Source organism: Trachurus trachurus (genome assembly GCF_905171665.1).
Source record: "Trachurus trachurus genome assembly, chromosome: 7".
NCBI lineage: Eukaryota > Metazoa > Chordata > Actinopteri > Carangiformes > Carangidae > Trachurus > Trachurus trachurus.
The window spans coordinates 19,607,635-19,624,355 of record NC_139901.1 but is presented as its reverse complement, the minus strand read 5'-3'; the positions used below and the strand labels follow the sequence as shown (position 1 = coordinate 19,624,355).

Sequence of the window (16,721 nt, the reverse complement as noted above, 5' to 3'; positions counted from 1 at the left end):
TTTCCATGGCCTTGGAATGAAAAAAAAAACCAAACAACTAATAATTACTACACATATTACTACGCATATGAATTACCATAAGAATTTGGTCATATTCTATTTGGAAATCTTCAGTTGTCTTCTCATAGGGCTAACTTTTCAATAATTCACCTCTGCAATCAATTATTTATTGTCTATAATCTAGTGAACAACTATATGACCTAATGTATTATGACACCAGTTTTATTATTTTAATGCTAATAACCAAATGGTATTGCTAAATCAAAAAAATCGAACATAGCTTTCAAACATCTGGTCACAGATTTCTGTCAATTACTTTAGTTTAGTGACTTGTAATAATTATAAGAAGAAACTAAAACTTAAAACAAGATTCCATATTATTTGTGGTTTCAGTTTTAAATGTTATCACAACCACAACATTCATAATTTCAGGTCTAGACAATTACAGTTTTTAATTGCATGGAGCATTCAACCCTGCTCATCTGAGCCTGGGGTGCCCATTGTAGGCTATACAGATGCTTCTTCACATCTAGGCTACATTAATAGAAACAAACAGACATTTCAGAGCAGTAGATGATTGCTCATTTCCAAAAGAGCAGACAATATATTCCTCACAATATGTTAAGTATTTGTGAGAAATCACTCTCATTGTATTCACCTTTGAGATATTTAGCAGATGCTTGTTACTTAAAAGAGTTGAATTATAGCCTAAGTAAGCTACTTACCTAATACAGTTCAGTGTTTTTCTCTGGGCATAACAGGAGATGTACAGAAGCTGATGTGGATTAAACCTGTGACCTTCTCACAATGAGACAGACTGTCACCCAACCTAATTTTCTCTAAGTTCATAGGATCATTCCATTGACAGCCAAGCTTTACAGTGTGTAGTGCCTCGGGCCTTGGGTTCAGTGTGGCCCATGAGAGGGTGGAGTGGGAAGGCTGTTCTCTTGATTTACGAACTATAGCCTACATGTGCACGGATTTGCAAAAACGCCTTGTGCAGCTTTATATTCTAAAGCTTTTCATATTCATTCCTTTTAAAAAGTACCACACTTTATGAATAAATAAATAAAATATCTGAAACATGCATTTCTGTGAAGACTTTCTGTCCTTACCGCCATTACAACTGAGTCGTTGTGTTCACTATTGTGGTGTCACAATATTACAATTCTCAGAGCAGCTCTCTTGAACCCATCCTCCCTGGGTCATCTATATGCCACTCTGACTTTCCCACAATGATAAGGAAACCATATGAATGCCAACAACCCATCCCCACATATGCAGGATGTCCCTTATGTTTACCCACAGTTACATTGTGACTGCTTCTTACCCTTGGATGAGGATTTGAGCTTCCATTACAGGAACAAATGATGAATAATTAAGACAATGGAACATATCATTCACATGTTATCCAATGATTAATTGTAGGGGTCTCAAAGTGTAGCCTGCTTGTCTGCTGGATATGGCAGCAGGTGCTCTCAAGACAATATTATTGTTTAAGTCTGTCTCCATGTCGCGGTATAGATTTTTTTTTTTTTTTTTTTACAAGTAGGGCATTATGAATTATAAATAACACAAAACGACGTGGCCACAGATGTAGCTAGAAACATTTCAGAATGAACAACATTACGTGGATTTGTTTAATTTCGCTCATCATTGGTAAACCTGCTGCTCGAGGTTTTATTTCAGATTATGGACGACGATTAGCCTACGCTTCGTCCTCAATCATCCCCAGCCAAATGGGCGATGTATAGTAGTGGAGGAACAGAGACTGAATAACGAATTAGCAACCGTGATTTGCAACCAGACCCGTATTTGTTATGTTAATTACGAAATGAATGTGCACCACGACGAGATGTGAACCAATTCTTAACTCAACTACTTCACCTACATCACCGCTGATCACAGTAATCAAAAACATTTCTCACGATGCATTCATCTGCAGATATGCCATCGCTGCTTCGGTCTAACAATCATTACAATCTAATGAAAAATGGCTTCCCTGGATCCGAAAATCTAATGACCTAATATCTAATATCCACCATATTCCAGTGGCCCTCGCCCCCCCTGATTAAAATCTTGTGCTATGTGCTAAATGATCAACCTCGCACCACCAAACTACTGATGGCGGAACTCGAGCTGTTAGCACACTTCACCTGTACCTTGTTAATAATAAAACAGCATTGTTGCCCGTTCGTTTGCATGAATTAATTTTTTGACGTAGTTATTATTAGCTAGCACAGCTAGCACCGGCTAGTCACTTGGCGGCGGAACAACCGTGTGCGGACGGACGCAACGCAGTTCAGCGAAGTGAAGAGATGATGCTAGTGACCCAAACAAGGGTACCTATGCAAAGTTGAGCTGCAAAATTTTAGGTAACTTAGATGAGTGCCTGCAGTCGGCTGAAACTTAAAGAAAAAACACACTTCCCGGCGTGTCAACAAAGTTTAGGGGCTGTGGTTTCCGCCTATAGGTCTGTTTTGTGTAAAACTTGCAGCAGTTTATTAACGACCTCGCTAAGCTAACTGCTGTTAGCCTGTTAGCCTTCGAGCTACATCCACAGGCAGGGAACCAGGCTGACGGTTAGTGTTTGGATTCACTGCGCGGCGCTGGGGGACCTTTTTCGGGACTGGTTGAGGAAGACTTGTCTCGGTGCTTAGCTTGTTCCCCCGGCAGTGTTGTACGACCACTCGACACACAGCTCAAGTTGCTGGTTGGCTAGCTAACCATAGCATTATTATCCATCACAGTTGAAGAGCTAGCTGGTTAGCACCACCACCGCACAGCCTTTGCCTTCCGCCGACGACGTGCACTTCCCCCACTCTCCCTCCAGCCGGCTAGCCGCAGCAGCGTTAGTCCGGTACACAAAATGAAGCGACCATCAGCATTTTGGGAAGCTGTGTGGCTGTTTGGATTTTGCTGATGTATGAGGAGACGATACAGTTTTTGTGAGGTGAGCTCTTTTTTAATTATGTCCTCTTTTAACTTATTGCAACAGACATACCTAAAGACACACCAACCCTGACCTTAGACCGGGTAATGTTAGCCCTGCTATCGGAGTCGTTTAGCTGGTAGCCAAGACCAGATGGGACTGTCTACTTGCTGGAGAACTAGCTATGGCACCTGGATGCTAACTTCAGGTTGAGATATGTTTTACGTTGGTTGTGTACAAGTTACGGTCCACCGAGTAGCCGGTTGACATGTTAAAAAGTACATGTTTCTGCGCACAATATTGAATGTATTCCCCCCAGTTTTTACCTCTTCGGGACACTTTGCTGCTACGTCACCGTTGGCAGTTGTTAGCTTTTCCGTATCAGTGTGTCGCCAGTAACATGGACAAGGCTACTTACTGGACAAAATCAACCCTTTGAAGTCGGTGGTGTTTACATTGAGAAATAGTGCTTAGCGCTGCAATTATTCAACTGTAAAAATAAATAAAAATACAGTATCTTTTATTGTATCATTGCCGACAAATTATGGCGACTGTAAACTAACCTTACAACATAACAACACGATCACAATGAAAGTAAAAAATTGTAAACGTGAACACTTTTAAGGTTAACTTGGCTAGCCGGGGTGCTCAGACGTTAACTTAGCCATCATGCCATCACTTTGCTCTGCACATTGCCAACTTCATTTTAGATACAGAGCCCATTTCTAAAGACTATTGATTGTGATATAACGACATTTAGTTTTTATTTGTAGGACTCTGATTTGACGTTAGTTTGGTGTCGAGACGAGAGTCCGTCTCCAGTGTTTATGACGGGGATTTAACGTTAATAACGCCACATACATTTAGTCAATTTCAATTACATTAAGCTATTAACAACCTTTAATACCAAATGCTCGACGCAGTTGTATGTAGCATTGTACTGTGTTGTTGGTGAAGTGTGAGTACATTTTTCATTTTATTTTGGGTGTTTGTTTGGCTGTAACGTTTAATCTCCTAACTGGACAGCCATGGGAATAATAATAGTGTGTATGTGCGTGTGTGTACATAGAGACTGTGGCACTAGCTCAGTGTTATGCATTAGGCTACATGTTGATGTTAGATTGTGAAGTTTACTCCTTTTTTAAATAGTGACAATAGGACAGCACACACATCTACGGATTGCAACCTGCTTCCAGCTGCATTAGTGACAATGAATTTAGCATGTTTCGAAATGTGTATGTGGTAATCTTTGCTCAAAGGATGATTTTCATAGTATGATGGCACAATTCCTGTTGTGTAACTGATGAAACACTGCGAGATCCTTCGCCGGCTCCCCATGTCTAAACCTATCTAATTTATAGTCACAGACATTAGATCGGGGCAGAGACCATCGCATCCTCTCTCGATTGTCTGATGTTTTCTAACATCTGGAGATTCACAATCGTGTGATTAAATGCCGGCGAGTCTGCTGTGTACAAGTGAAGAATACATAGGAAATCCGAGCTGATCGGCGCCTTTTAAAGTATGTTTATTATGATTGCGCTTAAAAAACGAACATAATTGTTGAATTCTCATTAGTAGCTGTGTGTAAAAAAAAAAGAAGGAAATGAAATAACGTGAGTCTTTACATTCCTGCATTGTTTAGTTTTACAGTATTTTTGTTTACGGTGTGAATCTCATGGCGGAACTATGAAGCGAGCGACAATGGTTCTGCACGAAAAGAGCCCCGCTGCAACAGGAAGCTCTACATACGGAAGTTGTGTTTTCTTTGTGTATCCCGATTTATGGTTGTTTTATTTAGTAAAACACCATTTTAGTTGTAACATTTTGCGTTTTTTTTCTCTCGGAGCAATTCCACCGATTTGGATTATGCATTGCTGGGTAAATGTTATCTCAATTGCTAAAGCGGTTTCCGATTGAGCAGTGTACTGTAACAGTGGTGCTATTTTCATGAGTTTGCGAGCAAGCTCGTTGGCTGTAGTGCTAACGTTAGTCAGATTAACAGGAGGAAATCGTCAAAAGTGAGGCTACAACAGCCATATTTAATTGTTGATTATCGGTAGTTCTTTTTAGTTGGTGAGGAAGGCTCATGTGTAGCAAAGCGTGGCATAAAAAGATTGATTTTATTGAATCCGGTTTGATAATGGTAAACACATGTTGGCTAATGAATACAATTGTAAACTTATTTTGGTGAGTGGGCAATTGCATGCAACATAGCTGTTATCCCTTTTCTTTTTCATACATACACATTGATATATTGTTTTTCACCCATTATCACATCTGTTCTCTCAATTACTGACCTCATGTTGATTTACCAGATGAAATGCCTACAGATTGTTTGCCTGCAGTGTAAAACTTTATGAAACTATTCCTCTTTGTGCTAATCGTCAGAAATTGATGCCATTTATGTTTGGACATTTCAGATCTCTGTCAAGGAGGTCAAAATCGATACGGGGGATGGACGAGCAGAAATCAAACTGCGAAGAGAATGACTCTGAACCCACAGGTACTGTGTTCTTCCCATGTCCCAACCTGTACACTCCTCTCAGTGAAGATAACTATCACTGCAGTTGAAAAATACATGTTCTAAAACAAAAGGATTTTTCATTCCCCACAATAGAGGTTTGTATACAATAAGCAAAGATGACTATGGAGCACAATGAATTTGAATAGATTATTTCCCCATTGCATAATATTAAATGTGGGTTTCACAAGATATGTTTACTCATACTATTTCAAGCATTGTTTGCTTTAAAGTTAGAATTTCTTTCCCTTTCTATGAAGTGGTTTTTTTCTTTCTTTTCTAGCTGATGACAATGCCCCTTCAAAGGAGCCTGTCTCCTCTGAGGAGTCCAAAGCCCTCTCTGGTGCTGAGGATATGTCTGCTGCTACTGCAGCCTCTTCCAGCACACCTGTGTAAGTATCTCATTCACACCATATGGGTCCAGTGTTTATCCAAAGGTAGCACATTGTTGGTGACACCAAAAACTAAATTTTACTGCGCAGAGAGAACGTTCGAGCCTGTGTGCTTTGTAACTGTGTGGAGCGGAGCCTACACGGACAGCGGGAACTGAGACACTTCGGGCCATCTTCTGAGCGGCCGATCCTCAAGCCATCAGCTTCCCCACTGCCACAACCCGGGAACGATGACCTGTCTTCCATTGGATTTGCTGACTCCCCCTGCCTGGCGACACTTTTTGATGACTCAGGTTGAATTCAAAGCATTGTACAATTATACAATACAAATATTATCGTTTACTAATTAATCAAACAGTAGACATCTGATGTGGAATTGAAGTTTGATTCAGATATTTAACATATGTTGGGCTATATATTGAACAGGGGGCTGTTGGGTCCATCACTGGTGTGCCGTGTGGTCAGAGGGAGTGAAACGGATGGAGAATGAGGAGCTTGAGAATGTGGATAAGGCCGTTATCTCAGGGACACAGCGGGTAAGTGGCTGTCCATAGACTGGATTAGATGGCATCGGGTTAGAATATAATGATTTCACCAAGTCTTACTTTTTTTGCCCATGGTCTGTTTCAGCTTTGCGAATACTGCAAAAGGCTAGGTGCAACCATCCGATGCCATGCTGAGGGCTGCTCGCGGTTCTACCACTTCCCCTGCTCAGCAGCCAGTGGATCCTTCCAGTCCATGAAGCAGCTGGTTCTCCTCTGTCCGGATCATATAGACAAGGCTGAGGAATTGGGTAATGGAGCCAGCCACGGATTTCAAAACATGATATCTCTAACTGGGCCATGCTCACAATAGAAAGCTTGCACATATCACAAGGATGATATTTGGATACACAGCACTAAAATCCAAAGCAGTAATGCCTTCTCAAAATTCTCATTAAGACAGAGTGTGCTGCATACTGGTATCGGCTTATCAACTGTGAAGATTGATAAGCTTGTTACACCTTGAAACAAGAAAACATGAAACATAAAACTTGCTAATATAAGCATGTAGCAATTTTAAATACAATTTTTTTTTTAAATATTTTCTTTTCTTTTTTTTTTACAGCAGGTGAAGAGGCTTGGTGTGCAGTGTGTGACTCTGCTGGTGAGCTAATGGACTTGCTGTTTTGTACGGGTTGTGGCCAACATTACCATGCAGCTTGTCTTGAGATTGGTGCCACGCCAATCCAGCGAGCAGGGTGGCAGTGCCCCGAGTGTAAAGTGTGCCAGACTTGCAGGTGAGTTCACCTTTTGTGATTCAGACTGCACTCTGAACAAGAGATGCAGTTGTTGTGCTTGTCATTTTGCATGTTATTTACATTGTTTTGACAATATCTTGATTCTTCAATTCATTAGACAACCAGGAGAAGACTCCAAAATGTTGGTATGCGATGCCTGTGATAAGGGCTACCACACCTTTTGTCTCCAGCCAGCCATGGATTCTCTTCCCTCTGACCCATGGAAATGCAGAGTAAGCTACTTTTGTCATCACCTTTGCACAAACAGAATCTGTGACAAAATAGTTACTCACTTCTGAGAATAAATACTTCAGGCCTTTCTCGTGCATCTTTCATCATTTGGTCAACATTTACAATCCTTTGTCTTTATTTTGCCAGAGGTGTCGTGTATGCACCGAGTGTGGTGTCCGTGGACTGGTGCTGCCAGGTTCTGCCCAGTGGTTTGACAATTACGCCGTGTGTGAGGGCTGCCAGCGTCAACGCAGCTCTGTGTGTGGAGTGTGCAGCAAAGCTGCCAACCCACCTGTTGCTCTGCAGTGCTGCAGCATGTGCCACAGGTTAGTTTGATGCACAAGCATTAATAGTGTTTTTTTTTTAGAAGTAGCTGTCATGTGTGTATTTTGCTTTAACTCACTTACAATATTTCATCTTGATGAACTATTTGTCTAAGGTGGGTGCACAGTGAGTGTGCTTCACCGGCGGAGCTTCCAGAAGCCAAGTGCATTTGCCTGCTTTGCAAGGAGGGGGATCACCAGCCTGTCACTCAACCGCAGACAACAGAGGTAGAAACCAGAGAGCAGTCTGAGGAGACTGAAGGACATGTGGGTTTGGTGGAGATGACAATCCAAACGGATGCGGACATGGTGACAGAGGAGCAGGAGAAAGGCGTATCAGAGGTGACACCAGGACAGACTGAAGCCTCGACTAACAAAGAGACGCCCATGGAGCTGGGTAAGGCACAATTAAAAACAATGCTTGGAGACTTATAAGGAGTGATTTTTATTGGACTTGTAAAATGATGTGTCTTCAATTTATGTTTACCACTTGTGGCTTCAGGAGTGGAGGTTGCAGTTGTAGAGACGGCAGATGTTGAGGAGAGAACCAAGGAAGAGTCTGAGAAACCAACAAAAGGGTTAACATCTGAGACAGCCGCAGCTCCACTTGAGTCTACAGGTAAACTCAGTGTTTGAAAATGAATACAAAGCTTTGCTTTGTCGTTGGTACGGTGATTTGCTGTAACTAATGATAGGTTTATAAATGATAACACTTATAAACTTCAATTCCTTAATCTCAAATGCAGAATGTACAACAACAGAACAGGAGTCCTCTTGTCTTTCTGCCGAAGAAGAGAGAGCAGATGATGCAGTCAACCAGGTGACCGAAGACGCCCCCTCCCAGGATACCACAGCAGAGACACAGTCCAACGACCCCAAGAAAGAGCTAACACCATGTTCACAGCAGGACCCGGAAAATATGGAGGTGGAGGGGCAGGAGGCCCCAGCGTCAGTGGAACAAGAACTATCATCAGAATCAAAGCGTGGCTCTGATGCTTCTCTCGCAGAACCATCGAGTAAGGATCCGCTGAAGTTACCTGCTTCTCCTGGGGACAAAATGGAGCATTCACCCGTGGTTGATCAGCAAAAAAGGAGTCCATGCCCAGACTCCGAGTTTCCTTCTCTCCTTTCTTTATCAGTACAAAGACGAGAGGCCCTCTCTGCTGTGGACATGGACGGGAGGTTACTACCTCACTCTGAGGAGGAGGAGGAGGAAGAGGAATATGATGAGCAAATGAAAGAAGGACACGACGACGACATAAAACAGGAACTGCATGAGAGGGAGGTTAAGCCAGACTTGCTGCTAGATGAGACGTCTAATATGAGCCATGGAGACGAGAGCAGCAGTGGGTTTCTGGGGTCTCCAGGAGAACCCGATGCTCAGCTCTCCATGGAGCTTGGCCGCTCGCATGCAGATAACCTGCTCACTGAGACTGATGATTCGCTTCCTTTTGAGCCTCTCAGAACCGACAGGGAGAAAGCAAAACGCAGAGGGTCCCCAGGCCGCTCAAGGGTCAAACAGGTGAGGTCATCAAGTACAAGGTCCATTTTATTGAGTCCACTTAAACAGCTAACATTTAACCTTATGTTTCTGTTTTCACGATGTTACAATATAACTTGATGTTTACATGTTTTTTTTTCTTAGGGGCGAAGCAATAGTTTCCCTGGCAAGCGCAGACCTCGTGGTGGTGGTAGTGCTGGTGGTGGGAGAGGGCGTGGCGGGAGGTCACGCCTTAAAGCCATGGCCTCCTGTATTGATGCTTTCTTGGTGAGTTGTGCTTTATACACCATTCAGATGTTCTTTCACATTCTCACACTTTTGTCACTGAGTCATCACACACATTTTTTATCTCTTTGCCCTCAGTTAAGCATGACCGCAGACACTGGACCAAATAAGGATGAAGATGATGAGGAAGATGACACCATGCAGAACACTGTGGTTCTTTTCTCAAACACTGATAAATTTGTCCTGCTCCAGGTATAGACTTTCCTGTAGTTTGATGGTGTCATTGGAATTTTTCTGCCAAGAATCAAAAGTGATAATAGTTGTACTTACTCTTCTTACTCTCTCTCCTGCTTTAGGATATGTGTGTTGTGTGTGGCAGTTTTGGAAAAGGTATGGAGGGGCAGTTGTTGGCTTGTGCCCAGTGCGCCCAATGTTACCATCCTTACTGTGTGAACAGCAAAGTAAGTACAATTTAAACCTGTTTTTGTTTGTTTCAACAACATATTTTGTTAAATACAAATAGGTTAACCCAAGGTAAACCTTGTGTCTTCTCTAGATCACCAAGACGATGCTGCGCAAGGGCTGGCGCTGCTTGGAATGTATTGTATGTGAGATTTGTGGAAAAGCTTCGGACCCTTCCCGCCTGCTGCTGTGCGATGACTGTGATGTCAGCTATCACACCTATTGCTTGGACCCACCCTTGCACACTGTACCCAAGGGTGGTTGGAAGTGCAAATGGTAAAAAAAAAACTCAAACTCCTGGACCACAATGTCTCGTTCAGCCTTGTAGCTTTGAATGGGGTCAAATGGAAATTACTACATGTACATTTGCATATTATGTAAAACACTCAAGCTTTGGCCTTGCAATAGCAACTCAGAGGCCCATCCCTTTGTCTTTTTTGTTTCACCACTCACACTGGCATCTTTATTTGTATTTAAAGCTTACCTATTGGTTATATAACTGAGTGCTCCTCTACTGCTTTGCAGGTGTGTATGCTGTGTGCAGTGTGGTTCCAACTCACCAGGCTTCCACTGTGAGTGGCAGAACAACTACACCCACTGTGGCCCATGTGCCAGCCTCGTCTCATGTCCGGTATGCAGAGAGAACTTCATGGAGGAGGAGCTGTTGCTGCAGTGTCAGTACTGTGACCGGTGGGTACTGCTCATTAGAACTACACACGCACACACACAGACACCGAAACGGAGGTATTCATGAGACCACAGCTAATGAAGACAAGCGGGGAATGGATTATTCATGTACTTTTCATATCATGAATTATTCCATAACATCTTTGATTTGCGGTGTGATTGGTGATGAAAAGTATGCGTATCAATGTATTTCTGTGTGCCTGTGCAGATGGGTCCATGCTGTCTGTGAGAGTCTGTACACAGAGGATGAGGTGGAACAAGCTTCTGATGAGGGCTTTGCCTGCACATCCTGCACCCCATATGTTCCGAAACCCGTGGGTGAGTTTCGAAAATGACACCATGTTGAAAGTGAAGAAATTAAAATTGTGGTCTCAAAAATATTTGCAGCATATTCCTGTCTTTACTGATGACATGGTTTTTTTTTGTGTTTTCCATCTGCCTTTTGCCTTTGGTCACAGTAGTAGAGTCAGCCATCATGGCTTCAATAAAGATCAAAGAGCCAGGTCAGTGAATGCTGCTTATTCATGTTAATTATCACAAGCACATTCTGCACAGTTGACTTTTGTGTGTTTTATTGTGAGTCATTCAGATGAGCAATTTTCCTTTTGCAGAACCCCAGTTCTACTGGTTGGAGGGTGTGTGGCTGACGGAATCGGGTATGTCTCTGCTTCGCACCATCTCCATGTCTCCCCTGCACAAGAGAAGGCAACGTCGCTCCCGTCTTGGCACGCTGTGTTGTGATGGAGGCCCCGATGGATCTGGAGAGGTTGAAGGAGAGGGGGAAGATGGAAAAGGTTGGCACGCTGTCAGCTTATCTGTTGGTGTATGAACAATTTTGATGTTTTTGTTTTGTTCCTTTTTTAATGGGATGCTATTTTATCTTGTACACCAAGGGGAGCCCATGGAATGTGATTCCAAGATGGATAACCCTGGGAGCCCCGACAGAGACGGTGGTGCTGAGAGGGAAGCAGGTGCTGAGGGAGGCACTGATGGCATGGCTGACTGCGACGGTCTCAAAGGGGGCGCGGACGAGACAGAAGACAGCAAAAAAAGAAAGCGGAAACCTTATAGGCCTGGTGAGCAACGTCGACTTAATAAGTCAAAATAAATTGTAACTTCCATGTGGATGCCTGATCATACACAAAACATTTATAAATATTTAAATTATAAATTCTACCAGGAATTGGAGGCTTCATGGTGCGACAAAGGAAGTGTCACACGCGGATGAAGAAAGAATTTTTTGCCCAGCTGGCTGGAGAGACTATGTTGGATGGACATCCAATAGAAAGAACCATTGAGGACGGTTAGTGACAACAACGGACTGTTGAATTTCATTTCAACCAACTACTTAACCTTGTTTTTTATTGGTCAAGAATGCAAGGGTCATTAACCAAAAAAGGGTTGCTCCTTGCTTAACTTTTGCTTCAAAGCAATGCTGTATGTTCTGCCAAGATGTGAAAGTAATGCTTGTCTTTTGTGATTATGTATGCATAGGACCCCATCCTGACACGGATAACATAATGGATCCTAAACCAGTGGAGGGTGAAGAACAGGCCAAGAAACGTCGAGGCCGAAAAAAGAGTAAACTTGAGGACATGTTTCCAGCTTATCTCCAGGTTAACAATCTCTCTGTGCCCTATACTTTAAACAAATTTGAAGCTTTGTGTACTCAGTTATGTAATATTCACATTTTAAATGTTTGTATTTCACTGCAGGAGGCTTTCTTTGGGAAGACACTAATAGACTTGGGTAAGAAAGCTGTAATGATACCCCCAGGGCAGAGGCCAGGTGCATGTCCTGTCCGACCTTCATTACCAGCACCATCAGGGGTCAGAACTACTGCCCCAGAAAGTAAGAATGCTAACTTGACCCGTGACACAAGAAACTCTGCAAATTATTTGTAATGGTGGGTGTGGCAAAGGTCAGCACAGAGTATGAGACCTTTGTGCTTCTCTCCATAGTTGAGGCCAAGGATCGTGCGGTGGAAGATAATTTTCCTGTCAAGCAAGAGGGGAGTGAGGCCCCCCAAGCTCAGGGAGAATGTGCAGGTAAGTGTCTCTTTGGACTCTGAGGCTACTGGTTTATTTGTTAAGGTCATGAGGCAATTCCAACTTGATTCTAAAAATGAACACTTGTAGGAGTTTCTGCACCGTCGTCGTCGCTAAAGGACCAGACATCAACTGATCCTCATGACTCGGATGCAGAAAAAAGTGAAGGTAATCCCCTGAGAAGATATTATGGTATAGATATAATTTAAAAAAACAACTAACTTTGGGAAATATTCAATACCTTATGTGACATCCTGTCCTACATGTTCCTGTGCTTGTGTGACAGGTCTTCCTCAAGGGGTGGAAAGTCAGGACTCTGAGCAGTTCTTCAGAAAGGTTCTGGGAGTGTCAGATGGCTCCTCTTTAGGAGGCATGAAGCCCATCTTAGAGGGCAATAAGGGAGAACTCAATCGTAGCGCTCTGCCACAGAGAGCTCTCCTCTCAGGTGTGTACAAAGGGTAGCTGTAGATGATCATGTCACTCAAACCTTTTTGAAGTTCGAAACCATATCTTTTGTACAATTCAGAACTAACGACACAAATAAGGTTTAAGTGAGGCTTGGCTTGAGATTCATTGCAGATCTCTTGCAGGGTCCCTGCCCTCAGCTGGAATGATGGATGCCTTTCCTGGCCTCTCTCAGTCGCCGTTCTTTGACATGCGGTAGGACTTGACTGAATCGCCTAGTCCATTTTATTTTACAGCAGTCGGTTTTTAATTTAGCAGCGACTAGTGCAGTAGATGAATGTGTGAAAGATGCATATTTCTATTTCTTTCCATTTTGGAATAGACTTCTGTTCTTTTGTTGACACATCCAAGCCCTTCTAATAAAACATTACGCTCTTGTGTGGTGTACAGGGACAGAGGAGGGCTGTTCAGTCCAGATGGGGGTGAGGAGAGTCCCTGGGCCACTCCCTCTACCCCAGCAACCCCCTCCTCCCCACCAACCCCCACTGAGGCAGAGGGTGATGGGCTGTCTTACAACCAGCGCAGTCTTCAGCGCTGGGAGAAGGACGAGGAGCTAGGAGAACTCTCAACCATTTCACCTGTGCTTTATGCCAACACCAACTTTCTCACGCTCAAACAGGACTACCCAGGTGGGTGTGGAAGAAATACTACACGGCTATGACCAACCAATTATTTGGACTAACTGTCAAGCTTTTTTAAAAGTAAGGTATACATATATCACTGTTGGATTACGAGCAACTGTTATATTTCTCCTGTCACAGACTGGGCTAGTCGCTGTAAACAAATCATGAAGATCTGGAGGAAGGTGTCAGCTGCTGACAAGGCTCCATATCTGGTAGATTCTACATTTTTGTTTCTTATGGTTTTGTTTAAAAAATGATTTACATTTACACTTAACCATTGTACCCTGAGGGGCGGTTGTAACACAGCTTTCTAAAATGTAATAAATGGTATCAGATTCTTGTTACTCTGTAAGTCATATTTCATCTATTGGCTCGTGCACCTCTTACTCCTATGCAGGAAGTCTTCAGGGAAGATTCACCCAACACAGAAATACAGGAAACTGCTACTCTAATGTAAAATGTCTTTCACCATTATTTTGAGTGGTGCATATCTTAACATCTAGTTATTTTCTCTAGCAAAAGGCCAAAGATAACCGAGCAGCTCAGAGGATCAACAAGGCACAGAAGGTAAGTTCAGCGTCTGCATCCTTTTTTTTATTATCCTATTTTAGTGTCAGGATGAAAAAAATGTTTGGTATCCTACTTCAGAGTTGTAGAGCTAATTTATGTTTTTCTCTGTTTTCTCTTTGGTTAGCAGGCAGAGAGCCAGGTGTGCCGGCCAGTCAAGCAAGAGCCAGGGCGCGTGAAGTCCGAAAGGCCCAGTTTACACCTCCAGATCCCTCCACCCTCAGGCTCTGCATCTGTCTCTTCCCAGCCCAGCTCTGCAGAAAGCCCATTTCCCTTCCCTCCAGATTCAGGATCATCCTCTGTATTTTTCTCAGATGGACCTGTTAAGACCCCAGGGTCAGCTGAAATCCGGACAGATCCCCTGGCTAAGCTTCCTTCTCAGTCGCCCCATTCTCATTCTCACCCAACCACACCTTTCTCCCACGCTGGGGCCAGCCCTTTACAGGCCTCTTCCTCAGGTTATTCTACTTCCGGCCCACAGGGTCCTCCTCAGGGACGGCCAGCCAGTCTTGGCCCATTCGACATGCAACCAGGAACTCCTGGAACCCCCAGACGGGCTCAGCAGGTTGACCCCTACTTCAGATCACAGCTGCAGCAGCAGCAAGGTCATCTACCACAATCACAGCAAGGCTCTCAGGAATCCCTAGGACCTCCAGAAAGTCCTCATTCAAGAGGTGCTGGGCTTGGGGATTCACCCATCTTCTCGCCACCCCACAACACTCACTACGGTGATCCTTTTAGAACCCAGCAAGGAATGGGACGGCCAGAATATGGCTCTTCCCCGTCACCCTCTGCGGTGGCTTCCTCACCTGCAAGCACAGGGCAGTACAGGGCTGACATGAGTGCACCTTCTCCACGGTCCTCTGCGGTTGGAAGACCCGACCTATCCTCTGGCTCCCCTGCTGGGATGCTAGAGTCTGGGGACGGTTTATTCAAGGCCCCTATGACGCCAAGGATGCACCAAGGGGAAGGTGGCGCACTTCACCCTGGAGCTTCCCCCGGCCATCCCTCTGAGGGCTACAGGCAGTCTCCCTCCCATTCGTTCTCTGATTCCCACACTCAGCCACCACCAACTCCCAGACCACAGTCAGGTGACGGCTGTTCTCTCGGACCCCAGAGACATCCTGTTTCCCAACAGGAACTATGCCCTAGAGTGCCCTCAAGCCCACAGTCCCAGGGCAGCGCTCAGTCTCCCCACACTCCTGGTGGCCTGTCCAACGATGGTTACAGTGTCCAGTCTCCTGCTGCCCAACGTTTCCAGTCCCCAGACCCTTGTTCTCAGCCACCTTCAAGGCCCCAGTCTAGAGACCATTTTGCTACTATCCACAAACCACCTCGTCCGCCCTCTGTTGCCCCAGAGGGAAGCACATGTTACAAAAGCTCACCTCATCCCAACCAGGCACCTCCACCCCATCCCACCAACAGTTCCATGGGGGACCCTCTATCTGGCAAACCATCAGCAGCACCTAACTTCAGCCGTAGCCCCAGCACAGGAGGCCTCCAAATGCCCCAACAGCAGAGTCAGATGGTACAGGGGCAGCTACAGCAACCGCAGACACAAAGTCAACAGACCATGGGGGCAGACGGCTTCAACTCCAGAGTCCCACCTCCTTCTGGATCTCAAGAACTACCCGCTGTCCGCCCTCCAGACACACCTCATCAGCCACCAATGCCAGGCAGTCAAGAAATGCCTGACATGTCAACTGTGCAGGACCCTGCATTAGTAGGCCTTAGCCCATCTGAGCTGGAGAAGCACAGACAGGTATCATAATATTGACCCATGAATGATTATTCTAAGTTCTTCTTGAATGTTTTACTAATCTACTGTGTGTGTGTGTTGTTTTTTTTAGCGCCAGAGACTGAGGGAATTTTTGATCAGACAACAAATGCAAAGAAATTCTATGAGACAAGAGAAAGAGGCTGCTGCGGCTGGTAGTGTATCCCCTGGCTGGTCTGGAGGAGAGATTGGGGCCTTTCAACAAGACAATAAGGTCCATAGAGCACCACCACCTTATCCACAGGTACACACCTGAAGCAATATGACTGACTGAATGAAATTAATATAACAATAATGATACATTTACTTATTCATGCTGTTATTTCTTACTCACTCTAGGATCGTTCTGCTACTGCTGCTACTGCTGGAGCTCAGGCTTCTGTGGCGGGGAAGATGCCTATGCCCGTTGGAGGCATGGAGGACAAGCTCATTTGCCCACCACCTACAGGAACCACTGCTATTATGGATCCTAGTGCACTAAGGTAATCACTTAATTGAAATGGGTTAATATTAAGCCAGCAGCAAGGGAATTTTTACATATGAATCCAAGATATTTTACCGTCTTTTATCTGAGTTGGTTACAATTCTAGCATGCAAGTACCGGTAGCCATAAACTTAACAATATTTAAAAATATATACGTAAATTGTACTGATTTGTGAAATAATCATGAAATAATTACTTGGA

General features: G+C 44.1%; 1 protein-coding gene across 3 annotated transcripts in view; it reads left to right on the top strand.

Moving 5' to 3' along the window:
* Positions 1 to 2,180: 2,180 nt before the first annotated feature.
* kmt2d (lysine (K)-specific methyltransferase 2D) overlaps positions 2,181 to 16,721 on the top strand; it is a 30,935-nt gene continuing 16,394 nt past the window's right edge. For 2 of the 3 annotated variants that reach the window (XM_083975097.1, XM_083975096.1), the window contains exons 1-34: positions 2,181 to 2,953; positions 5,356 to 5,438; positions 5,740 to 5,848; positions 5,939 to 6,141; positions 6,275 to 6,384; positions 6,479 to 6,641; positions 6,956 to 7,127; positions 7,246 to 7,360; positions 7,506 to 7,684; positions 7,798 to 8,078; positions 8,184 to 8,300; positions 8,428 to 9,203; positions 9,327 to 9,449; positions 9,546 to 9,659; positions 9,764 to 9,868; positions 9,964 to 10,145; positions 10,395 to 10,559; positions 10,765 to 10,874; positions 11,015 to 11,059; positions 11,168 to 11,350; positions 11,450 to 11,632; positions 11,737 to 11,859; positions 12,051 to 12,172; positions 12,272 to 12,407; positions 12,518 to 12,604; positions 12,695 to 12,772; positions 12,891 to 13,049; positions 13,195 to 13,264; positions 13,460 to 13,698; positions 13,831 to 13,904; positions 14,209 to 14,259; positions 14,387 to 16,021; positions 16,110 to 16,280; positions 16,376 to 16,518. In XM_083975097.1, coding sequence (XP_083831223.1) covers positions 5,390 to 5,438; positions 5,740 to 5,848; positions 5,939 to 6,141; positions 6,275 to 6,384; positions 6,479 to 6,641; positions 6,956 to 7,127; positions 7,246 to 7,360; positions 7,506 to 7,684; positions 7,798 to 8,078; positions 8,184 to 8,300; positions 8,428 to 9,203; positions 9,327 to 9,449; positions 9,546 to 9,659; positions 9,764 to 9,868; positions 9,964 to 10,145; positions 10,395 to 10,559; positions 10,765 to 10,874; positions 11,015 to 11,059; positions 11,168 to 11,350; positions 11,450 to 11,632; positions 11,737 to 11,859; positions 12,051 to 12,172; positions 12,272 to 12,407; positions 12,518 to 12,604; positions 12,695 to 12,772; positions 12,891 to 13,049; positions 13,195 to 13,264; positions 13,460 to 13,698; positions 13,831 to 13,904; positions 14,209 to 14,259; positions 14,387 to 16,021; positions 16,110 to 16,280; positions 16,376 to 16,518 — 6,572 coding nt within the window. In that variant the 5' untranslated portion in view covers positions 2,181 to 2,953; positions 5,356 to 5,389. Of the gene's footprint in view, positions 2,954 to 5,355; positions 5,439 to 5,739; positions 5,849 to 5,938; positions 6,142 to 6,274; positions 6,385 to 6,478; positions 6,642 to 6,955; positions 7,128 to 7,245; positions 7,361 to 7,505; positions 7,685 to 7,797; positions 8,079 to 8,183; positions 8,301 to 8,427; positions 9,204 to 9,326; positions 9,450 to 9,545; positions 9,660 to 9,763; positions 9,869 to 9,963; positions 10,146 to 10,394; positions 10,560 to 10,764; positions 10,875 to 11,014; positions 11,060 to 11,167; positions 11,351 to 11,449; positions 11,633 to 11,736; positions 11,860 to 12,050; positions 12,173 to 12,271; positions 12,408 to 12,517; positions 12,605 to 12,694; positions 12,773 to 12,890; positions 13,050 to 13,194; positions 13,265 to 13,459; positions 13,699 to 13,830; positions 13,905 to 14,208; positions 14,260 to 14,386; positions 16,022 to 16,109; positions 16,281 to 16,375; positions 16,519 to 16,721 lie in introns of those variants that run through there. The other variant, XM_083975098.1, reaches the window with a different exon arrangement.